The sequence below is a fragment of the Carassius carassius genome, chromosome 5, assembly GCF_963082965.1.
Source record: "Carassius carassius chromosome 5, fCarCar2.1, whole genome shotgun sequence".
NCBI lineage: Eukaryota > Metazoa > Chordata > Actinopteri > Cypriniformes > Cyprinidae > Carassius > Carassius carassius.
The window spans coordinates 36,828,557-36,855,229 of NC_081759.1; the positions used below are offsets into that span (position 1 = coordinate 36,828,557).

At 35.9% G+C, this 26,673-nt stretch overlaps 1 protein-coding gene across 2 annotated transcripts in view; it reads left to right on the plus strand.

The window, feature by feature from the left end:
* Positions 1-26,673, plus strand: part of LOC132141520 (connector enhancer of kinase suppressor of ras 2-like) — a 40,714-nt gene that overhangs the window by 4,148 nt on the left and 9,893 nt on the right. The window contains exons 2-15 of one of the 2 annotated variants that reach the window (XM_059551093.1): positions 6,898-7,061; positions 10,928-11,130; positions 11,427-11,514; positions 11,620-11,661; positions 12,484-12,603; positions 13,129-13,188; positions 14,482-14,550; positions 15,770-15,916; positions 17,754-17,884; positions 17,988-18,148; positions 19,269-19,349; positions 24,289-24,527; positions 24,819-24,853; positions 26,000-26,048. In XM_059551093.1, coding sequence (XP_059407076.1) covers positions 6,898-7,061; positions 10,928-11,130; positions 11,427-11,514; positions 11,620-11,661; positions 12,484-12,603; positions 13,129-13,188; positions 14,482-14,550; positions 15,770-15,916; positions 17,754-17,884; positions 17,988-18,148; positions 19,269-19,349; positions 24,289-24,527; positions 24,819-24,853; positions 26,000-26,048 — 1,589 coding nt within the window. The remainder of the gene's footprint in view (positions 1-6,897; positions 7,062-10,927; positions 11,131-11,426; positions 11,515-11,619; positions 11,662-12,483; positions 12,604-13,128; positions 13,189-14,481; positions 14,551-15,769; positions 15,917-17,753; positions 17,885-17,987; positions 18,149-19,268; positions 19,350-24,288; positions 24,528-24,818; positions 24,854-25,999; positions 26,049-26,673) is intronic. The other variant, XM_059551095.1, reaches the window with a different exon arrangement.

The window sequence follows — 26,673 nt, forward strand, 5'->3', positions numbered from 1 at the left end:
GTCTCAGGTGCAACTGTAAAGTAGCTGCTTGTGCATAATTTTCACAATTACTGCTGACAAAGACTTTGTCAGACCTCAGAGCACCTGTTCCAGGGTCAGTTTGCCGGCATGCATGCTTGCTATTTTCAAACTTTGCATCAAATTTGTTTAAGATCCTGCACAATCAAATGTCTGGCAGCATGACTGGTTTGCTTTTTTGTGTTTATTGTGTACTGTTTTTTATCCTAAATTGTATTTATTATTTCCAGTTTTTGGCTAGCTGCCATTGCCATTTTTCTGTTATGTGTATATTTCATTCTTCATTTTTTACCCTTGGTAGAATGCCAAAAAAAAAACAAAAAAAAAACTTGCAATTGTGCAGAGATGTGGCATGTGCTGATGATGTCTGTAATGATAATCTGCCTCCTCTAACATTACAGACATCTTGTAATATAAAACTCTGCTGAGTGCCCAGTTTTGACCTTTACAGCTTACAGTACATTTGAGAAATCATCATGCAGGTTGACATATGATAGGGTCTTAAACCCCAAGATGACAGTTAGACTTTGGCTCTGCATTTAGTTCAGGAGTTCAGTGATTTTTTTGTTGTTGTTGAGGTTATTCCTTAAGGATGCATTAAATATTGGTTGTAGCGATGATAAGTGTTTAGTTTAACAGAAAAACAATCAAACAAAGAAAAAAAAACATTGTCAACATGTATTGTTTGGAGATTATCTGTCTGCAGTGGTTCTTCCTAGGGTTCATTGTTACTGCTACTCTACTGTCGCTTATCAGAGCATTTATCTCCACTGTTCTCTTTTAACACATTGAGTGCACAGTCCATAAGCCCTAGTGGTGCACCTGTTTCATCTAATAAAATCTTTCCAGAGACCTAGGCATTTCATTTGCAAACCTATTCAACTTGTTTTTATCTCTTCATATTTTAGGGTTAAATACCAATTCACCAGGGCCTTGGTCAGGCGTTTAAAGCATAACTTTTCAGATTTGTAACTGGGTTTGTGTTGTTACATGTAAGTAGTATTTGTTAACGAACAATGTGTACTTTTCCCTGTGTTGCCTGCGCAGAGATTTCAATTTATTTGTCAGCAAAAGTTTGCCAGATAACAGAAAACTACAGACCATACTTCCACATTTTTTATCCTTGGAAAAAGGAATGCCATAGCTCTGTTTTATCAAGTCCAATTTATGTTTTTAGTTTGAATAAAAGCCCATCTTGTCAGTGGGGAATTACCACTTTACTTTGCCTCTTCAGAAAAACTGCTATCACACTGATTTCACTCTTTCTGCAGTATATAGCGTGCACATATTCTGTAAGCATGGAAATCCCGGATGAGCTGTAATAGATTTGCCAAAATGTGCATTATACAATAGAGCTCACTGCCCTAAATACTGTATCCTATAATAGAAAGTGTTCAACCTTACCTTTAATTTGCTGTGTAATAAATACATCAGAAGAAATAATGACTCAACTGAGTATTTAATCGGACTGCCAAAAATTAAAAACTTAAGACATTGCATAAAAAAAAAAAAAAAAAAAAAAAAAATATATATATATATATATATATAAAAGTACTGAACACATGCAGAAAGGGAGGTGCAAAAAGGCATGGAAAGCCAAAACACCAGCTGAAATCTATCAGTAATTAGAAAGTAATCCTACTCCTCCTCTGATGACCAACGTGTCACACTAGAAGCATTTCATGATGGGTAAAAGCAAAGAGCTTTCTCAAGACCTTCGCAACCTTATTGTTGCAAAACATACTGTTCCAGAGAGCAATAAAGCCATAATCCGGACGTGGAAAGAACATAATTTCACCATAAACCAGTCATGACCAGGTGCTCCTCACAAGATTTCTGATGGAGTGAAAATAATTATCAGAAGAGTTGAAAAACCACTTGTGGAGAGCTTCAGAAAGACCTGGAATTAGCATGTACAATTGTTTCAAAAGAAAATAAGTAATGCACTCAACCGCCATGTCCTGTATGCAGACTCACCAAGCAAGGCACTATTGCTGAATAAAAAGCATGTTGGAGCTCATTTAAAGTTTGCTGCATGAACTGTGAAATACTGGGAGAATAAAGTCTGGTCAGATGAGACAAAAATAACTCTTTGGATGCCATAATACACACCATGTTTGGAGGTCAAATGGCACTCACTACACATCACCCCAAAACATCAGGGTGTAGCACTGGCAAAATTCATATAACTGAAGGAAGGATGAATAGAAAACTGTACGGACACATTATTGATAAAAATCTGCTGCCATCTACCAGAATGATGAAGATGAAATGAGGGTAGCATTTCAGCGAGACAATGATCCCAAACAGACAGCCAAGGAAACTCTCATTAGGTTTCAGAGAAAGAAAGTAAAGCTGGTAGAATGTCTCAGCCAATCACCTGACTAGAATCCAATAGAAAATCTATAGAAAGAACTAAAGATTATAGTTTATAGAAGAGGCACAACCTTCAAGATTTAAAGATTGTTTGTATGGAAGAATGGGTCAAAATCAAACCTGAGCAACGTATGCGACTAGTTTGTCCAAACAGTATAAGCGTGAATTTCAGTAAGCATGTTCAATACTTTTCCCCTGTGTTATTCCATTTTATTACACACTGAACTTATTTATTTCACTTTCTTTGTATATATGGATTACTTTGGTTGTTTCCGACAACTGGTGAAAAGTTCATGTCAAAAGCACCTTAATAAATATATTTACTTTCAATACTAATTTTACCTGCTGTATGTATATGTATATATATACGGCATTGTGATCGTGTTTGAAAAAAATAGCATATTTCTTTTTGGAATGTTTCTTAATGCATACAAGCATTTTCAGTATACTAGTATTCAGTTTGAACACTGCATTTTTCTTATTCAAGAGATAATGTTTTAGAACCTGTAGTTGAGATTCAGTTTCACTGCAATTTGGCAAATCTATTCATCAAGCTAACTTTGTAGGGCACAATTAAAGCAGACCCATAGAATCTAAATCTGGACATTCATGGCTTTTAGTTCATGTTAAATTTGAGGCCATTATCTTTTTTATTCATGTATTTGAAAGGGAAAAAAACATGCACTCTTTAAAATATCACATTAGAACATGCTGTTTCACCAGGACATGTTCACATCTATTCAGCAGATGCTTTTATTCAAAGTGACTTACAATGCATTCAGGGTACACATTTGATAATTTCTTGCTTTCCCTGGAAATCAAACCCGTGGCTTTGGCATTGCTACCACTGTGTTCTACTATGAGCTACTGGAAGGCTGAATATGAAATAACACTGGGATTTTTTAAGAACACAGTGGTTCTTAATACAGACTGGCTGTCTAAAGGGGACATGAGAATAAAGGTGAACTCAAAACCAAAGAGGTCAGGTCAATTTAGAAGATAGACTCCATTTAAACATTCTCTCCTGTGCTGTTTCAAGCACTGCAAAATAACTTATATGATGAATGCCTTCAGTTTAATAAACCCAAAACAAATTGACTGCATTGGTGGGGAAAGTACTCTGCTCTTCCTAACCTTATCTGAACTGAGTGTTTTATCACTCATTACTTGCTCTTCCTGAAGCTCTCAAGGTCAGGTTCTCTCACCAATAAAGAACACTCATTTCTTGCACTCATTCTTATTATTACAACCACAGTTGAAAACAGTTGTGCTGATTAATATTTGTGTGAAAAATGTAATATATTATTTTCTGGATCCTTTGATGAATAGAACATTCAAAATATCATTTACTGGAAATAAAAATTTTTTTGTAACATTATAACTGTCTTTATTGTCTAATAGAGAATATAAAAGAGATTCTAATGGAGTGGGGCTGTAGAACGTTTTGGTGATATCATGAAAGAAAAGACTAGAGAGCAGAGAGTCAACATTAATGACGTTTCATGTGTGCTCAACTGGCATGATCGATGAATTTTAAATACATATGGTGAACAGATTTCAAAAAATGATCCCAAGATGTCTGGTGTCCACAGTGGGGTGTATCAGAAGATGAAACAGCAGCATGGACTGCTTGGATGTTTGTGAGCATTTGTGTTTCTTTTGATCCTTTTCTAAGGGGTTTCCTCACGATGACTCACCTCTCTCAGTGGGAGGGACCTGATACATTTTCCCTTCGTCAGCTGTTCTTAGATCAGCGTGGAGTAATGTTTTAGCACAGATGTGAGATGGTGGGCTGTAAACCAGAAGCGTGGACTTGAAGAGATTGTGTGCGTGTGTGTGTGTGTCTCAAAGGAGGCTATACTCACAAAGAATTTAATGAAATAATGCATGATAATAAGCATTTTTACTATGATAAAGTACTCTCTGCAGTTCTAGCTTAATATGCAGAGACAATGACACTGGACAAATGTAAAAATGGGCAGTTTATACATCTGTGAGCTATTTCTACCTGATCTAACACTTAAAAATCACACTGTAACAACTGATATTTCAAAGATTTAAAGTGCCCCTATTATGGATTATTTTTTTTAAATTCCCTTTCATGCAGTGTGTAACAACTCTAAGTGAATTATATATAAGTGATTGTCTCTCAAAAGAAAGAGTTGATTCTGAATCGTTGAATCGAGTCTTTTTCAAAACAAATCCCAAGCCGTTTCCTGTTGAGGACATCATGAAACATTAGCATATTGCCCGCCCACTTGTTGGACTTTTCGCGTTGGTCTGAATGAAAATGCAGATTCATTCTTTGCCACTAGGTGCCGCTTTTGGAGCGGTAAAATAGTTGTTTCCCTGGTAACGCTGTACACAAAGCAGCACTGCGCTCACAAACACTGCTTTATCAGGCATTACAGAGTCATGATGAAATGAAAATGAGACCAATCGACCAATCACCGCAGAATAACGTCATGCAAAGGAGGGGTTTGGAAAAAAGAATCACTGAGCCAGTGTTTGGGAGTTGTTGAGCAAGTAAGGTAAAAATAAATGCATATTATAAGACAATGAAAGTGTTTTTTGACCTTACATGCATGTCAGCCTGTTGTTAAGGACTCCCAAAATCAAAATATGGACCTTTATTACCCATAAAACAAAGACTGCTGGGTTTGGCTTTTGAGAACATTCAGTTTGACTCTTTCTACTTAAAAGTTTCTTGTTTAATTCAGTGTGTTGCTGCTTCTTTATAATTATTTGTGAAATTTACTAACAATTTCAGTGCACATTTGGCTGGTGAAATTCGATTAAGTTATATTAAAATTATTTTATATAATATTTTATAAAATATGTCCACTGTAGTAAAAAATGAATATACTAAAATTTATTTGAAATACATTTATTTAAGAGTAAGTATACTTAAAATACATTTACATATTTACATAGTTAATTGTACTTCTATTATTCTAAAATGGTATACTTAAAGTCTGCTCAATTGGAACAACTAATTTTGTGCATTTTTATTGTGCAGCTAAAGATATACTCAAGTATATTTGTTTGTGCTGAAGTGGAACTATTGCAAATATACTTCAGGCACACTTGAAATATCTTGCATTTAAAGACTTCTGTTATTCAAAGATCTACAATCCTGATCAATGGTGAAATTAAAACACATTTTAGGCTTAATATTTAAAAATGTGCATTGTATACAAGTAGTACTGCAAATAAAGTAATAATAATTTTTATATAAAAAAGTTTAGAACCATATGTCAGTAAATATGTTAATAGATATGTTAAACATATCTCTACACTAGAGAGCTATACTTAGTATGAAATAAATGTTTTTTATAAAATATATATTTCTTTTTTACTAGGGAAAATATGCTATAGAAATATGTTTTTAAATATTTAATTTTTATTTTTATAAAACCTAGTCCAGAAATACAGTGGTGGCCAAAATAATGAGAACACTGGTATTTTCACCAGCTAAAAATCAGTTATTTGCATCTTTTGCTGCAGTGTGTCAGTTTACATTTCCAAACATTCATTTTGCCAATTATACTACAGCAAAAGATAGAACTAACTGACTTAAAACCAATTTTCAGCTAGTAAAAATACTACTGTTCTACTGTTCTAATACCACTGTACACCATTCCCACCTAATGGTCTGTTCATCCAACCAATGGCATACAGGGGGAGCGTTAACCGTGTGCAATTCTGTTGGATGTTACAAATGCTTCCTTAAATCACAAAAATCTCCTTTAGCTGTTAAAACATCTTGTGTGTGAAATGCACGTCTATGTTTGCAATGTATGTATGTGTGTGCCTTTCCAGTATGGATGTGTTGTATGTGTGTGTAGGAAATGGAGGCCTTTATCATTCCCTGTGCAGGCTTACCTCCCCGTCTCTAAGCAACGGTTGCCAAGCAGCCCGTATAGCTGGAGCAGAACGAGAGAATGAAGAGAATGAGCACGAGAGAGAGTCTGTTTAGCTGAAGGACATCCTACACACACACACACACACACACACACACACACACACACACACACATACAAGTCAGGAAACGAACACAGGTTATCTTTTGTGTGCATTTGAGACCACAGAGCTGGTTCTGAAGGACAGAGCGTGTGTGTATCCCCGAGTTCTTAATGTTCCATCTGAAGAGTCTCTCAGCCAGAGAACGTTTGTGTGTGTGTCTGTGTGTGTGTGTGTGTGTGTGAGAGAGAAATGCAGGTGTGTGTCTCATTTTGAGAGACGTGTCTGTAATCACTAAGTGGTGTATCATCTTTTTTTAGGATAAAGCACAAACTGTTACAGGAATTAGCCACTTGACATCACTGGCAGGTTTACTGTGTGCATGCAGTGTTTTTGTGTGTGTGAGCGTTGTGTATTAATCGTCTTAATGACAGCTATCGGTATGGAGAGAAGCACCATTACACTGGGTCACGTTTTAAGTTTATTTCATGACATAAATGAATTGATCACATGGTTGTGTTGCACTTTTCAATCTCTCAGGGTTGGACGATTGTTTGCTGCAGTATATGAGAACGTTTGAGAGAGAGCAGATAACTGGAGAGCAGCTGCTTCACATCACCCATCAGGAGCTGGAAGAGCTTGGAGTGACCCGCATCGGACACCAGGAGCTCATTCTGGAGGCTGTGGACTTACTCTGCGCACTGGTGTGTGTGTAAAAGAGACTGGCTGTGATAATGATGTGTTTGTTTTGTATTAATGACACAACAGACATTTTAATCAAACTCCGCTTAACACTGAATGATTAGCACCCAGCGGGGATCTCCCAACCAGTACACAAAAAGAGGAGTGAGTGTGTGGAGGGAAGGGAAGATGCGTTTTTGATTTTGATTGGCTGCGGGAGGAATTCATGCATCATAGAGAGAGTGAGAGAGAAAGAGAGAGAGAGAGAGAGGGAGAGAGGAGGAGATAACATCCCTACTGCTGTTCATGCAAACTCATCTCAGAAGCAGAATTCAGGTTTTTTAGTAAAGAGCCGGATGGAGTTTAACAAGAAGAAGTGGACAGCAATAAATGTAAATGGGGTCCAGAACAATTGGAGATCTGATCATAGACGACAGCTAATTTGTCAAAGGTTTTTGAAATAGCTTTCATAAATATAAACAGCGATGACTTATTTTGAATTAGTTTCTTTTTAATTTTCATATTTTTATTATTATTTTTGTAATTTTGTTTAAAAAAAAGTAAAAAAAAATGTGGATTTTGACATTTTATGAGTTTTTAGTTTAGTTCATTTGAATTTATATTTAATTTGATTATATTTAGATTTTAGTCCGTAATTTTAGTACGTTAACGCAAACAACTTGAACATTTTTGTCATTTTATATTGACATTTTATCCAAATGTTTAATAACAAATGTTACATTTTTATCTTAATTTAAAGTAATGAAATCAACTTTTACTAATTTTTTATAATAGTAAACAATAACACCACTTAACATTGAAATAACTGTTTCTACAGACTTCGATTTAAAGTAAATATATTAAATATAGAAATATAAAATTAATAATGATACTACAAAAATATAAAATATACAATATGAATTTAAAATGGTATATATTTTAAAGATTTATTTTTGGCATTTTTACCTTTATTATGACTGGACAGATCAGAACTGAAAGTGAAGTGGTAGAGAGATAGGGGATGGGATCCGGAAAGGTCCTCAAATCGGGATTCAAACTCAGGACGCCTGTAGCACGCTGTGCTGTTAAAATGGTATCTTATACAGTGGGAGAAATATTTATACGATCCCATGCTGATTTTGTAAGTTTGCCCCCTTACAAAAAAATGAAGGGTCTGTTATTTTTATGGTAGGTTTACTTTAACATATAGAGACAGAATATCAACCAAAAAATCCAGAAAAAAACGCATTATATAAAGGTTGCATTTCAGTTAGTTAAACCCTTCTAACCAGCAAGAATTCTGGCTCCCACAGGTTGGTTATGTGCCCATGTGGATCACAGATTAGTCCTGTCACTTTCAGAAGTTACTCCTAATGTCAGCTTGTTAGGTTTATAAGACATCTGTCCACACAATCTGTATCTTCCATTCAAACCTCTGCCACCACCATGGGTAAGACCAAAGAGCTGGCAAAGGATGTCAGAGACAAGATTATGGATGGGAGTGGCTCAAGAAAAATAGAAAAAACACCACTTAGATGTTGCTAGCTTTATATGCCTCCATCACGTAAATGCATAATACCTGGTTGCAATAATTAACAAAACAGCTTGCTCTCCTCATTTAAATAAGCTGCAGAGGAAGACAGTTGAGCGTGGGCGTGGTTTCAGTGCTGCCAGCGGACACGCCCCCAGCATTTGAGAGCAGAGAATACTGCTTATGTTTGTCAAGATCTTGATAGCTTATTTTATTCACTTGCCATTTTTTTTAGGATTCAAATTTGACTGGGTGGTTTTTCTGTGGTGGGAATAAACTCAGAACACACATTTAATATTGACTTTACATGGACTTTAAGGATTTAGAGAGAATCTATCAAAATCCCTCCTGAGATGTGTGCAAACTTGGTGACCAACTACAAAAAACGTCTTACCTCTGTGCTTGCCAACAAGGGTTTCTGCACCAAGTACTAAGTCATGTTTTGCTTGGGGATCAGATGCTTAATTCACTCACTGAAATGCAAATCAATTTCTAACCTTAATATAATGTGTTTTTTCTGGATTTTTTGGTTGGTATTCTGTCTCTATACGTTAAAATAAACATACCATAAAAATTACAGACCCTTCATTTCTTTGTAAGTGGGAAAACTTACAAAATCAGAAGGGGATCAAATAAATATTTCCCCTACTGTACATTAGAGTTACCAGCCTGTCAACCACTTAGCTAAAATTAGGGTTTGGGCTTTAAAAGAAAATAATATTTGAAAAAAGTGCATGCCTCACAAGACCCAACAGAAATATTTTAGCATCCCTGATATTACCATGCAGTGACACAGACCATGTGAGGCACATCCAAAGTTCATTAAATGCATAAATTAAATTCAGCCTAAAAATTATACTTAATTTTTCAGCAGTCTACACAATAGAAAAAAAAAATGCATTACAGAATCTCGTTGGAATATGTTATTGGGTATCGTGAGGTGAACAGAATTAAAAAAACAAAAACACACAATGGCTGCCCTTTGATGCACCATCTCAAAGTCTTTTTCTCCTCATAAATGTTGCATTGAACCTTCTTTAAAACAAGAGTCACCTGTCACCAGATCATTCCTAAATCCTCACAGGATTCTGCTGACCTTAAAGGGTTTGTTCTTTTAAAATCTTTCACTATTTTTTCTTACATACATAGCTACCTGAACGTATTTCAATTCTAAAGATGCCTTGGAGAGCTTTTAAGAAGGTGCCATGAACAACATAAAAAAGATCTTACTGTTGAACCTATTTATATAAGGATCTATTTATAATAATGGTTGGAACATTTAATGGGTGTCTGCATATTAATATGCATTGTGGCTCTAATTTATGCAGCGATTGTGGTGCTTAGATAAGAGAACAATAGTCAGGACTATATAATGACACATCAGTGCTGCAGGTACCAACAAACAAAAAATTGAGAGTCAGAAAACCCCTCCTGTTGTTGGGTCCAGCTGATTAATACTATAAACAAACCCGAATGAAATGTGAGAAAATCTTCTGTTTGCCACTAAAAGCTTTGAAACAGTTGTGAATCAGAATGGTCCAATGATTGAACTATTCAGCCTATCGATTCACAGAAATGATGGGTTTTGCAGTTCCATCCTCTCCAAGCAGCAGTTCTGAGAAAATGACATTTATTCTGAGTAGTGCCATTGCCAGATATGAATGGAGACTTGATTGTGTGCTTTATTTCATTTCACAGTGTAGGCAGTCTTTTATTTCTGAGTAACTTTGTTAACGTGTAGTGATGACCCTCTGTACATGCTGTGAGAATGCAGCTTGATGGGTTTTTCCTCTTCTTACACTTACACACTGTCTCAATGATAAAATCAGCCATAAGATTGACTTCTGGTTTACCCAGACTATCTTCGACAAAACTGATATTGGAATTTGTAGTGAAAAGAACATTTTAAAATAATACATGTATCAGGATTTGTCTAACTACATACACTAAAGTTTGGGGTCAGTAAGATTTTTTTTAATGTCATGTAAGAATCTTTTTTTGCTCACTGAGGAAAAATATAATAATAATAATAATAATATTGTGAAATATTGTTACAATTTCAGCTTAAATATATTTTGAAATCAATCATTATCAGCCATTACTTCTGTCTTCAGGAATCATTTCTTATTATCACAGTAAAAAACACTTGTGCTGCTTTATACATTCTTTATTTTCAGCATTCTTTGATAAATATAAAGATTTGAAAAGCATTTATTTGAAAACAGCACAGAAGTTTTTACTGTCACTTTTGCTCAATTGAATGCATGCTTGCTTAATAAAATAATAAAAAATCTTAAAGACTTCAAACTTTTGAATGGTAGTATAAATACCTCGACCATTTGTTATCTCCCATTGCAGAACTATGGTCTAGAGACCGAGAATTTGCGGACTTTGTCACACAAACTCAATGCATCCGCTAAGAATCTGCAGAACTTCATCACGGGCCGCCGCCGCGGGGGACATTATGATGGACGGGTGTCGCGACGCCTTCCCAACGACTTCCTGACTTCAGTCGTTGACCTCATTGGAGCAGCTAAAAATCTACTAGCCTGGCTGGACAGGTACTTAAACAGATCTGAACAGGGCATGAGCTCACCTGGGCTGAACAGAACAAACCCGACAGTCATATAATATCATAGAACTGAACCGCACTTGATGATAATGAATCAAAAGTGAGTCAAACTGCCTGGATAAGCTGCCCAAAATAAGGGATGGAAAGCAAACTAATGTTTGCTTGTATAATGGAAAGTATCCAAAAACGTAGCTTTTAAATCCAGCCTGGGTCAGGTCAACTCTTGTTGATTGGTATGGAGTTGTTTGTGTTCATCTCTTCGTGTGTGTTTTGCTTTGTTTGCAGGTCTCCATTTGTCAGTGTTTCTGAGTACTCAGTGCTGAAGAACAACATTGTTCAGCTCTGTCTAGAGCTAACCACAATAGTACAGCAGGTGTGTGTGTGTGTGTGTGTGTGTGAGTGTTTTGGTATTCAACACACACAAACAGCACAGTCATTTATTATTATTTCAATGTACATGTTTCTCTTTTCCTCTCAGGACTGCACAGTGTATGAAACTGAGAATAAGATTCTACATGTGGTAAGTGTTTCTAAAGTCTTTTCACACACACAAATTTGTAAACTCCAGATTAACTGTATTGAGAACATCCAATTTGGAATACCACAGGCAATTACTTTGAAAAAAGTAAAGTGACTTATAATGCATTCAGGCTAACATATTTTACCTAACCTTTTAGGTGTGTATTGTTTGATTTGTGAAACTGTCTAAGTCCTACTTCTAGGTAAAGAAAATGTCCTATAAGACATTAACATAGACATCATTTGGCCACTTTATAAACGCTTTTAACAAGTGAGGAACATCCTCTATCCCTACAGGCTGGTTATAAGACTTAATTTGATAGTATAATTTTACTATACAGTAGTTGTGAAGTCTTTTACAAGTAAAGTGAAGAAGCACACACTCACAAGTAAAACGTGATTGTAGAGTCACATGTATCTAGCCAGCTCTGAAGCAAAAAGCTGTTATGTGTGTGTTTAGCCTAAGGTTGGATACCTTGAATAATGCAGATTGTGAATTTTTCTCCCTTCAGGATCACTGCCTGTAGATCAGAAAGAGGGGGAGGGAGGAATAGATGGTTGGAGACAAATAGAGAGAAAAAGATGAAAGAAAGAATATAGCATTAATAAACCTGAATGGAGCATATGACTTAATAATGTTGATTCATTATACATTATGGGTACATTTCATGGCGCTGAATGCCTTTCATGTGAACGGTTCGTACTGATGCAGTGTTGCCAGTGTTCACTGTTCCTTTCCAGTTCAACAGCTATAATTAGACTGAGAGATTTATTGTAAAACTGACAACACTGTCTGTCTTTCTGTCTTTATCTCTCTTTGCAGTGCAAGACTCTATCAGGTATCTGTGAGCACATTATTTCACTGTCGTCTGATTCGTTGGTGTCACAGTCTGCCCACCTAGAGGTTGTCCATTTGACGAATGTGATGCCTAGCGAGGGCCTGGTGAGAAAAAAATGCCAATATCCCTTCTATAATCCACAGAAATATGATAATAATGCACATGCAGAGTTATACATTAAGAGACAACTATTTGTAGACAAATGCTGCCTTAAAGTGTACCTGAATCTCATATCTCTGTGTCGAGGATTCGTTATTATTGTATGTCATGCATATATTAAATATATTTGGCACTTAACAACAATTTTTTTTTTAAAGCAAACACTGTAAGTTGATTGATTAAGTTTGCGCTTATCTATGAGCTGTTTTGTACATTGTATCATCTAGAATTCAGAGTTTCACAATTGTAAATATGACTATCACGTATTTCCAAATACACTGAACTGTCAGTTTGTATGACCAATAGCAAGAATGAGAACACTGTTTAAAAACACTCATTGTTTTTGCAGTTCCATTTAGTGACAGAAATGATACACTTCAGCACCGTTTGAAAAATCTGTATAAATCTAGCTGTGCTGCACTATGATTGATTAATTTTATGATTGATATCGGCCTCTTTCCTCTTTTTAGGGCATGTACATCAAGTCCACATATGACGGTCTTCATGTGATCACTGGAACCACAGAGAATGTGAGTTCAGAGCTGGATTTATTCTTTACCTGTCTCATATAAATTCCCCCAATCCAAAGCCTAAAATTATAAACAGCTGTACACATCACTTCTTTCCACTATTTTTGGAGAATCCCTCCAGGGAATGCCAGGATGGTCATTTAAACTTATTATGAAAAAATTCTTATAAAAAATTATTCAGAGATGCTTTCGGGAAAATGTTTCATAGGGACTTAAAAATGTTATTTTTGCTAAGCTTTCAACAAATTGATTTTAAATTGTGCAAGATTTCATGATTTTAATTAATTAGGCATGCTGTTTGATTAATGTAATTGAATCATTAAAACGAAAAAAAAAAAAGGTTTTATAGGGACCTATGTAAAGCTCCATCTGAGTTCTTCAACACCTAGATTAAACCCATGTCAATTTAAAGATCATTATTATTTTCTGATGCTGTGAGATAGGACTTCTTATCTGTAGGAAAACCAGCTCTGGTTTCCTTCAGATTGTCAGTGTTGCTGTATGAAGCACATGCTGTTCTGCAGCTCTTCTGTGGGGACAGCAGAACCAGGTCATCCGCAGAGAGCAGGCACTTGATTTCAGAGCGGCTTGGAATGGAGGATTGTTCCAGTGCTGTTGTTAAATCATTTATACACGTGTTCAGTTTGGTTGGACTCAAGCTACATGCCTTTTTTAGCTGCTGAAAAAACAGAATTAATTTATTTCTATCTCTTAACGCACATTTACTGTTCACCGAATGGACGGTCTTCCTCATCAAGTTTATAGAACGAAACATCAGAGCAAATGCAAAATCAACTGACTAATATTCTGGACTGGTGTGGAATGGTTCATTGGTTAAACATTTGGAAAAAATTGTTCAAACCCCAAAAGGTTTGATTGTGTCTACCATTGTATCCTTGAAAAAGACATTTAATCTAGGGTTGCCCAAGGCAGACTGTCACTAATGCATAGAATCATCATCTTATGACTGCATTCTGTGTTTAAACAGGTTATGAAAATATTCTTTGATTTAAATGTTTAGCTATTTACGTATACAGGCAGAACAAATTAGCAGAGCTGTGTTTCCCAAAAGCATTGTATGCTTTGTTGATTGTGGAAACCACTGGCACTAATGCTCTCTACGATCTTCTCAGGCTTACAATGCTTTTGGGAAATGCAGCCCGGATGAGTGAGATTTTGATTAAAAGACCCTCAAACATTCCTTATAGGGAAGGTCAGCATTTAGGCATGTATGGTGTCCAATCTATTTCTATAATGAGCAGGGTTATTAATCTCGCTATATCTCTCTTGCAGTCTCCTGCAGATCAGTGTAAGAAGATCCACGCCGGTGACGAGGTCATTCAGGTCAATCACCAAACTGTGGTGTGTATCATTGCATGGTTGACATCTGTTTTGACCTTGCATCAGAGCATATGTGCAGTAATGTTTGTGCAGGTATGATTGATGATCAGTTGATGCTCAAGGGTTTTCAGGTGGATCTCATGAAGCCTATCATGAACATGTATGAAAATGTAAAATTCCTCTATATGAAATTATATCTTTCATTAAGGAAATCATTAAGAAAGTGACACCTGTTTTGGGGTGATAAATATACAGAGTCCCGTGGACAAAAATATATTTATTGTGGCCACAAGTTAAGAATTTGTTTTTATGAATTAAGAATTAATTCCATATTTTTAGTCAAATTATGTCCACGAATTAAGAATTTGTTTCCACAACTTGTTAACTGGTTCCCTTGTTTTAGTAAAATGTGGCCATTTGTTCAACAAATTACTACAACATGACCACTTTTAATGAAAATGCTGAAACGAAATAATAAAATGAGGAAACAAATTATTGATCTCTCATGTGTGGGGCTTCCATCAATAATTTAATCCTCAGCCACCATTTCTCTGTACTCCAAATTCAATTTTTATTTTAATTTTTGCAAAATATTAATCTTTCACACTACTACCCTTGTGGAAAAAATATATACAAAAATGTATTTGAAATACATTTATTTTGTGCTATTTACACTACAAATACATTTACATATTTATGTGCTTAATAAAACTACCTTGCAATTGTACTTTTGATATACTAAACTGGTATACTAAAAATCTGCTAAACTGGAACGTAAATTTTTTTGCTTAATGCACTTTAATTATGCGGAAGTAGTGTTGAAGTCCTACTAAAGTATATGATTGTGCTAAAGTGGAACTATTGCAAGTATACTTCAGCTACACTTTAAATATCTTGCATTTAAAAACTGATGTTATACAGAGATCACACAATTCTTATTAATAATTAATTTAATTTAATTAATTAATATTAAAACACATTTTAAAACACGCATAATATTAAGAAATGTGCATTGTGTAATTAAGAAATACTCCAAATAAAGTTTAATTATAGTCAAATATCAGTAAGTCTTACATGATATGTCAATAAATATGGATTTTAAGTTTACTTAGTATATGAAATAAATGTATTTTAAATAAATTGTGGCATATATATATTTTTTTCTTTCTTTCTAGGGTAGTTTAGTATTATTTATTTAATTATATTTAGTTTTTATTTCTAAATCATCTCTATCTTTCAGGTGGGCTGGCAGTTGAAGAATTTGGTCAACTGTCTCCGTGAGGATCCGGGTGGAGTCATCCTCACACTGAAGAAGAGGCCACAGAACACTCTGGGCTCCACCCCTGCACTGCTGAAGAACGCCCGCTGGAAACCACTCGCCCTGCAGGTATGTGTGTGTGTGTTAGGATGGTTCAATGTGTTCGTTCAAGTGTAGCTATTTAATATGTACCGTGTGCGTATGAGTGCATCTCAGAGCAGTGAATGAGTTCTGTACGGCTTGTTGCCATGGCAACCAGAGTTCCGTGGTTTCTCTGGGTACAAGTATCAGACAGATGCAGTTAAAGCTTGCACGTGTGTACTCTCCTCACAGTCACGACACAGCAGAGCGGAATGGACCTTCACTCATGAATAAATCCACATTGGTGGTCTAAAGGACATAATGCTTATTGACATAATTACACATCAACTTATGGTGAAAGAGGATTTTAAATCCTTCCTGAATGAATACATAAACAATTAAAGAGAAGATATATTATACACTTGTGAATTACTGAATGGAGACTGTTAGGAGTGGGCAATATATCCAAAATCATATATTACGGTATGAGTAATTTTATTTCACGGTAAGGATGTATATAAAAAAAAAAAAAAAAAATGTGAAAGTGAAAAGTATATCACAATATAGTTATTTTTACTTTAAATAAGGTCTTTTTAATTTCAGAATTTATATTAATTATTGTCACCAGTGTCAATAACACAAAAACTTAAACTAGCCTAAATGACAAAAAACAAAAACAAAAACTTAAGAGCATTGAGGACAAGTAAGCAGTCAGGGATTAAATACAAATCTGAAACTAATTACAAGCAACAGGACAATAATAATAATAATAATAATAAAAAAAATACTACATTGTATAAAGTAATCAAATGGATAGAAACATTACATATTCTTGACTGTGTAAATTAAATATATGTTTCCTTTTATCAAAGTTACAAAAGTGATTTAGTCAAGAGGAGTGAGAGATTTTCTCTTACCTGTTGTCTTATTAACATGAATGACAGACTCCAGGAATATTAGACTGCTGTCACTTTAAGAGCTTCCCCGGATCCAATATACTGTTACACGTTTTCTTTCACAGCTGTTTGCTTTCACTTGAGACCTGAGTTACTGTGTTTAACAGGGAACTTGCAGAGATGGGCATTTTTTACTCATACAAGTGCGTGTATTTAACCGTTCAAGGCCCATAAAGTAACAAAAATAACACATTCTAGAGCAGCATCTTCACGTGCATGTAGACTAAAGAGTTCTCTTTCTCTGCTGACTGCATTTCAACAGCTTAAAACCACTTGATTTTAAAACGCAATGCTTAAAAACGCATGTAAACGACAAGTGTTCGTGACCACTTAGCACAGAACATCATGTGAGCTTGTAACGGTGATAAAGACGATAGCCGAAAATCTCTACCAGTTAACAGATTTCTACAGATTAATCATATCAACCGGTATATCACTCACCCCTAGAGATGGCACTATAATATAATATGAACAACTGGATAAAATGACTAAAGAATAAAAGGACATATTTGTACTGAAATATTTATGTGCTATAAAACAGTGCCCACTGATAACTGCTACTGATAAATCCATCAGAGTTTTTAATGTACCTGATTCTCTTTTCTCTTGTTCTTGGGTTATTGTCCGCTGCTTGTTGCTATGCTTTTCCTCATTGCTAACTGACTGATGCAGCGCTCATGGTTGCTAAGGGCAACACTATCATCACACTCTTGGTCCTCCATTAGTCAAAGGTCTTTAGACGTGTGTGTGACAGACCTCTGAGTAGCTGCACCAGCCTAACATACTGTACAACTATATTAAAAAAAAAAAAAGTTTTTACTTGTCTGGTATTTGTATGTCTAATAGCTTTTCCATTGCTTTAATATAACATCAACAAAGTGTCATTAGCTTCATAATGAGGCCATTTTGTGCATGTTTTTGATTGATAGCCGCTGTCCACCAGTCCTTGCAGTGGTTCTCCCACCCCACCCAGCACACTTGGGTCAGTGGGACTCTCACCTGGAGTGGACATACCTGGGGGACATGATGTTTTTATTCTTTCCCCTGTCTATGGACACAGGTATTCACATATGAAATATAAGATGTATGCAAACCATTTCATTTAGCATGTTGGTGTAATTCCCCTTTTTTTCTTTCATTGGCTCTTGTTCTCACTCATTTAGAGAGGATGATCTGGATCGGGGTGGGTTTGGTGTGTTTGGCTCAGATTCTCCAGGGTATTATGTAGAACAGGAAGTACTTGGGGGTCAATACTTCCCCCTCCTGGAAGAGGATTCTGGGAGAAATACCGGGCTGCGACGCAGAGACCGGACTCCAACTCACAGTAAGAAGATGCAATTGGATATTACAAATATGCAAAAAGATGAATGAAAAAATAAATAAATAATATTTACATGTAAACAGATTTTAATTTAATTTAATTTAAATTAAGTTATTTGTATGTAATTATTATTGATGTCCTCAAGTAGTTACATTTTGTATTAAGAAAATGAGCTCTATTTTAGGACCTTTTTTTTTTTTGCATTGTAACATTATTTTCAAAAAGAAGCAAATAAACTTTAGTTTTCTTTACTGTAATTTCCATTTATTTAATCAGGAACAATACATATAAATAAAGTGGTACACAGGTGAGCATGCATGGCCAAAATAAAAAATATGCTGGGTAAATAAGTTTAGATTGCTCATTTGTGTACCAACATGGTTAACCGCTGTGAATGCACTAATTTGACTAATTGTAATACCATATAAGATTTCATTCGAATATAATGCATAAATCTAGGCTATGCACTGCCGGTTTGAGAGCAAAATGCAAAACTGTAACATTTCATTCACTGACGCGCTTTACTCGGCACATATACTTACTTACTTGTGTATAAAATGAAAAAGTAAAAAAAAAAAAGTAAATATTAGGATTGAATTTTTTTAAATGTATACACAATTAATGCTCATTATAATTACAAATAATTATTGTTTGTACAGGATGATTTTGATTGCTATGTTTCAGTTTCTTCTTTGTTACTGTTCTAATTTATATACATAAGGTACTCTCAATTCAGAACAACATACTATAGTACATTCATACTGTCTCTATACACTTCACACAGAATACTGCATTCTCTGTTTTAAATAATATATGGAACTGTGCACTGTTTCATATATTATTAAATAAACTGTTGGATTTGCTTATGCGAAGTTACACAATGTACTTCTTACATCATGTCTGGATGGCCATTTTTTAAGCCGGACATAGACGCAGTCCATTACAGGAGATTAAGCCACTCGAGAGCTCCGGCTTTAAACTGCAAATCTCAGCCATTTAATATGTTGCTGTTGCACTACTACGTGCACTATAATACACACCAAGAGAATAGATGAAAGATGCTCTGAAATACACCAGTACGTACACAGATACAAACTTAAATGATGTACGTCTCTGCCTGTAGGTGATGTCCGACAGGTTTCAATGGGAACTGAATGGCTGGCAGAGCCTCAAGAATCTGGAGTTTACAAAAGAGGAAGCAGAGGTGATGATTTTAATTTGTTGGCACATTTAACAAATTTACTATATTTTACTTGTACTTTAACTGAAAACTTGTGTGCCTTATTGTTATTGTAAACATTTATGACGCCCATGGCCAACACAGATTTTGTCTGTGTTACTTATCTAGTGATCAAAATTTTCAAGTGGTCCACTTAAAAATTGCATTAACAGATCTGTAATTAAAAAAATGGACAGATGTTGGCCTCTGTGAGGATTTTAGGTCAGAGCTCAGTGTCGGTAATAAATGCTCCATATCTAGTTCTTTTAGTATCACTAGGAAAGAGAGGTGTAAGCCCACTCATATTTCTAAGGAAAGCGCCTTAAATTCAGGAAGGGCCCCTCATATTCAGAGATCTGTGATAAAAAAAAAAAAAATCACATATTACATTATATCAAGCATTTTCCACATAATGTACATCAGTGTTTTTCAACCTGTGACCCCCTAGTGGGTCGCAGTGGTATTGATGGGGGGCCGCCAATTACTATTAAAAGAAATAATAATATTGTTAATATATGTAAAAATGTCTAAGTCATAACATAATAACATCATTTCATATATATAATTAAATAACAAAAAATAAATATTAAACTGTAACTAAGGAATAATCCACCAGTTTATATTTTTGCTGCATATGCTACAGAACAACAAATTCAAACCTGCATGAATGGCTGTCAACATGTTCCCTCCTGATGCTTGCTTCACTGTCTGTCTATCCGCTGCCGAGCTCTGCCTGGATCTGGTTTTGCTGAGCGGTGCCAGTCCGAGTTATTTTCTGTTCATTGCCAGTTCACTCTAGGGCTTTGTGATTAATCGAAATCTTCATAAAATTGCTAAATCGCTTTATAGCACGATTTTCCGCGGCCCTGACCTCCCGCAGTATGCTATCCGATCCAATCAGAATGCAAAGCGCCTAGCGCGAGAACAGAACAGACCGGCATAAGCCTAACTCCAGATTCACACACTGTCTGTGATTTGCCTTTTTTCCGAGCCCATATTAACGGATCAGAGCGTCCACACTGCACGCGGTAAAAGGCTAGAAATAAAAACGTGCGAAAATAATTAATATCTAGCACATGAGCATAGAGAGAGTTGTGAGTGCTCAGGACGCAGTTTAAGTGAGAGGAGACATGTTTTAAGTACGCACACTCTCTCTGGGCGAGATCAGCGTGTATCTGACCAAGCACGTCTGGTTTTGTGACAGAGTAAAGGAAATCTGCGTGCGAACAGAGAGATTCGCGCTTGTGCATTATTTTAATGTGCTTTCGCGTTACATTAATGTGCTCTCGCTGCTGCTTCTGCACCGCATACACATATACTCACTGCAAACGGAGTAACCTACGTGTGAACTTGTATAATGTATAACAAATCTATTTCAACACCTGAGGCACCGCTACTATTAATGTGCTCTATAAACAATGCATGGCAAAAAGGAAAAAAGTCCCTGCACACTGGATTTATTTATTTATATATATATATATATATATTTTGCCATAAGTCTATACATTTTGTTACACCTTTACTATAGTGATTATTTTGACTTATGTCTGTTTTGATAAAACTCTAATTGGTTTTCTTTTGGAAATATGTTTCAAAATCATCCTGAATGCATTTATGACTGTAAAGCATATCCGTGTGTGTCAAAATCGTGATTAAAATCGAAATCTCAAAATTTATAAAAGAAATCATGATAGGTTTTTTTTTTTTTTGTTTGTTTTTTGTCCATATAGCACAGCCCTAGTTCATTCAATAAATACAGTTAACCATTTAACTTCTGAGTGCTAAGTTATTAACCCAACAATAGCGGGGTCAGTTAATTTTTTTTGCAGTGGGCCGCGCAAACATATGTGTTTGGTTGTGTGGGCCTCGAGTTGAAAAAGGTTGGGAACCACTGCTGTACATTATTGTTTCTCCTCTATGCCCCGCCTTTCTGAAACGCATAGTTTTTTACAGAGCTCATTGTTCTGAAAAGCAAGGTGTACACTGATTGGCCAGCTACCCAGTGTGTTGTGATTGGCCGAATGCCTCAAGCATGTGACGGAAATGTTACGCCCCTTAACACTGTGATGACATGTGTCCTGGCATGACGAGACAAAACCAATAAAACCCATTACAAACGAGGCATTTGTTGTATCCAGTGGGGACATAATTACTGTTTATAATGACTTATACTTTCTTTTTATGCGTTGCATTGCATATCGCGCTGCGTAAACATACAACCATGTCTCCATTTGTGATCAGAGAAACAACAAACAACAAGTTTTTCAATTCAATTCAATTCAAGTTTATTTGTATAGCGCTTTTTACAATACAAATCGTTACAAAGCAACTTTACAGAAAATTATGTTTCTACAATATTTAGTAGTAGCTAGTAGTTTGTGCACGTTTGACAGGATTTTAGAAAAATAAAAATAATAATAATAATAATACAAGACGTAGTCAGCTAGATGATGAACTATCAATATTATTAATTAATAGTAATTATAGGATGCAGTCACACATGTAGCAATAATTGTTAGTTCTTTTTGTTGAAGGTTAGGATCATCTGGGGTCCTCTGAGGGTCAGCATCATCTCTTCTCAGGTGTTCTGGATCCAGACTGGAGCTTGTGTAAATCCTAGTTACCACGGGATGTATATCCCGTGGCAAAACATAGAAACAAAATAGAGACATCATTAGCATAGCTGCTGATCCAACAAAGTAAAATTAGTTTAACCCAAGCTAAAGAATAAAAATGCAGATGCAACTACACTCACAATTTAAGAGATACATTATTTGAATGCTTGGCGAAAGAGATGCGTTTTTAATCTAGATTTAAACAGAGAGAGTGTGTCTGAACCCCGAACATTATCAGGAAGGCTATTCCAGAGTTTGGGAGCCAAATGTGAAAAAGCTCTACCTCCTTTAGTGGACTTTGCTATCCTAGGAACTACCAAAAGTCCAGCGTTTTGTGACCTTAGGGTGCGTGATGGGTTGTAGCGTGGTAGAAGGCTAGTTAGGTACGCAGGAGCTAAACCATTTAGGGCCTTATAGGTAAGTAATGATAATTTGTAACTGATACGGAACTTAATAGGTAGCCAGTGCAGAGACTGTAAAATTGGGGTAATATGGTACTTGACCATATTTTCTTGACCTCGTAAGGAGTCTAGCTGCTGCATTTTGGACTACCTGTAGCTTGTTTATTGACGAAGCAGGACAACCACCTAGAAGTCCATTACAATAGTCCAGTCTAGAGGTCATGAATGCATGAACTAGCTTTTCTGCATCAGAAACAGATAACATGTTTCGTAGCTTGGCAATGTTTCTAAGATGGAAGAATGCGGTTTTTGTAACATTGGAAATATGTATTTCAAAAGACAAATTCTACTCTACACTGCTCAAAACTTGCGTTTGATCGGTGGCAAATCCTTTATATATGAAAACGTACTTACAGACTGTGTGTCAGAAGCGCCAGACTGTCCTTGCAAAGTTGGAACTGCCCCACTTTACAGAAACAGACACCGGCATTGTCCTCATCCTCCATAAAATGTGCTGCACTCATCTGAATATTTGGGTTGAACTGTTCTGGAACAGTGTTGTAAATACAACTAAACCACTGATTTCTAGTTGTGTCCTCTTTTGGAAGGCCAAACAAAGCAGTTTTCGCTTTCACAACGAAACACACAGCGTCTCCATGACATGGTGCCGGCTGCAACAGTGAGAATAAAAGTTACGCTTTCTTTCTTTGCATGATCATTTGGGCGGCGTTATGCAAATCTTCCCACATTACGGCGTAGACATGTGGGGGCGTTTAAACGAGGCGCTTTAGGTAGGAGTGGTTGACTCTTAACTTTTATAAAGAATATCTCTTTGCGACTTTAGTCTTTGCAACTTTAGAGATCTTCTTTATGCACCAAGAGATTTTAACACTCCAAAGAGAAAGGAAAAATGTAAACTGCATCATATGACCCCTTTAATACGTGAAGGTCTGTGTTAATGTTGGTATTTCAAGTTAACTACAAAGTTAGGAGCTGCTTCTAGGTAACTACAATCAAGTTTTTCTGCTTCACATGATTTTCTTAGTTGCAAATCCTGGCATTTGTAGTGTAAGTTGATTTCACAAGTATATATGAAGAATGTAAATGCTACAAAACTATAGAACTGACATTTCAGAGCATGAGAATAGAGAGCAAAAAGCTGTAAGGTGGTGACTTTGTTCTAGTGAACTTTGCAACCAAAAGCAGGAAATACTCTTACGCAGGCTTGTCTATGAAAGTTGAGAGTAGCAAAAGAATAGGACAGACTTCTTTGAAGAAGCCACCTGAGCTTCAGAAAACAGGAGGAAATGTAAACAACCATTACCGCATGCATTGGTTGTTCAGTACAGCGTAAAAAAAAATTCTAAATAATTTAATTACATTTTTCTCCCAAAAAGCAACAACAGAACAGTATGACGTATAACAGTCGATGTAGTATATCACCTTCACTTAATAATACAAAGAAAAGGCTTTACACCTAAAATTTATATTTAATTAAATTAAAATATTTTTGATCTTTACCAACTCCTCTTAATGTATGAGTGTTAATCTAATTTACCTAAAAGATTCAGGATGAAAAGAATGACAGTAACCAACCTACTTTTTGATTTTTGGGGTGTAAAAGGTGACCTGTAATCATGTCAAATGGCTAATTTATTACTTCCGAGTTTCTTTTTTGTGTAAACACAACTCTAAGAATAGAACAGAGATTGCGTAGGTGACATTAGCACAGCTGTAAATAGAAAGCAATCCTCCTTGAGGGGAAATAAACCTCTAAAACCTCACACACACAGGAAGGTGTAAGAGTTGCTTCGTGCTGAGGCAGCTGGAGACATGAAGAGTTGAATATTTTGCAGTACGCTTATGTTCCCATTATAATGTTTTTGACTTTCTGGCTTTGCCCATCAGATTCGGATTCCTCTCTCTTGCGGTTCCTTGGTGATGATAGGATTTTGTTGATCCAGGAAGAGGCAGAGTTTTCCCAGCGTGACACAAGCAGGCGATCCAGGAAGAAGAGCCGAAATCCCAGCAGTCCCAGTTTTCCCATTAGTCCCTCTATGCTTGCCCCTCCCGTGCGTCTGGACACAGGTCCCCCTGAGGGGCTGCCCTTCCCTGTGCCCGACTCTAACACAATGCCACACTACCATGTGAGTGAAATATTAAGTCTGATCTGTCAGCCAAAATTGATTTGGTATTTAAATATTAGTCTTTTAAGTTCTTTTAACATTCTGACATTTATATTTGTTTAATAATAAAAGTACAAATTGCCTCATCTAGTGACATATAGTCAAATTATGAATCCATAATTTGATCACACGTCTCTGTACACTTTCACACGTCTCTGGAACAGTGTTTTTTTTTATAACACAGAACAGGAAATTCAAATCAGTCTTCCTCTCTGTCTCTTGTTCTCTTTGTCACTCTGCTCTTCGCCTCAGAGAGCTGCAGACACACTTCGAGCAGATGCTGATAGGTAAGTAAACTTCATAACTACCCTAAATGATCATATTTGTTTGTATTATTGAATTATTATCAATAAGAGTAAAGGTAACAGCAAAAATGTATTTTTGGGCTGTTATTTTCAGCTTTGTCCTCGATAATTCTTTGTAAATGCTCCCTTGAGGAAAAAAAAAAGTGCTTACACATGAGCTGGGGGTTGACTGTTGGGTCTAATATCGATTTGAACTGGTCCATGCTGCAATATGTGCCTCTTTGCATAGCCTGCATTACATTGTGACAGACTGATGATATTATATCATAATCTACCCTGCCATGTGTCACTCAAATGGTTTTTAATCGAACTGAATAACCTTCAGCCTCTGATTCTCATCACTGAGCTAATTCAGAAAAGTTTTCAGGGCAGCAGGGGCTACACATGGCCAGATGTCTACAAATCACAAGATTTAGTAGATTTCCCCATATTTGATTCTTATCATTAGAGCTTGTGGTGTTATGATTTACAGTATCAATTCCGTTTCCTCCTTATTATCTGGCTGTTATTGTTGATGTCATTGATGTGTAAATGTGGCCAATTTTATAAATCAAGTTTTGAGTTCTTAAATTGACTGCATGTCATCTTAGTGCAACAAAATATGAAGGAGAGGTGCTGCAAACTTTTGTGCAAGAGAAATTCCTTGGCTGCAGTTTTAAGGAGGTTTTTATTTGCCCTGTGACTGAAGCTGTAAGTGTAAACATGGAACGATCTCTGTTTCTCTGCTGTTACGATGCATACAGAGAATTAGATTAAAGAGAGTTGTCTCTATTCAAAAATATTTTGTGTGTGTGTGTGTGTGTGTGTGTGTGTGCGTGTGTGTGTGAGAGCGAGGAGGGTGTGTATGTTTGAGGGTGCTGTGCTAGGGTGGTTTCAGTTAGAATAAGTTACGAAGTCAACCTCAAACCCCAGCATCCTGTCCACTACCTGTGTCTTTGTTTGAGTTAAATAGGTGAGAAAGAAAAAAAGTATATTTTATCTTATTCTTGCTGCAGGTGGAAACATAAATTACACTGCTATGCTCAGGCAGTTCTAATAATCACATAATTGAAACGCCACTGAAAACAGAACTCTCTTCTTGTCTCTTGACTGTCTCGTTGTCTTTGTCCATGTTGTCCCTCTCTACAGATATGCAAGTTCTGGACTGGACCGACAAGCAGGGGCATCAATGAGGAAGGTAAACCACAAGCGCATTTACAGCATCAGTAGTGCTGATGAGAATACTACATATTGTTAAGAACAAGAGGTCAGCAGTTTTCAGTAGTTTTTTTTTATTTTCATTGATTTGTTAGATTATTTTTATTTGCAATATGGCAGCAAAAAAGAGCTGTGGTAGTTAGAAATTAGTTGATGAACACCAGTTTTTTTATTATATTATTCAGGATTGGACTTTAAGAAAAAAAGTACATTTACCAATATTAGATAGGAACAACAAATGCTTAAGTTTCTTAACTGAATAAAACAAATGCATTAGTTTAATATTAATTAATAACACATTAATCTGTTATATAACTATATTGTTAATTTTATAAATATATATTTTTTGTTTTAAGATTAGACCATGCTCAGGACACTTTGTAGTATTGAGGATGTATGCTTCTTATTACTTGTTGAATTCAAAATGTTTAATTTGTAGGGATGTAATGATTCACTCAACTCACGATTCAATTTGATTCACAATTTTTATTTCACAATTCAATTTTTTTTTAACAATATGAGCTTGAAGACATTGTACAGTAAATGAAAATGTGTTGTTTTATAAGGCTATTGCTGCACTTTTCTTTGTGAAATTGAAATTTTCT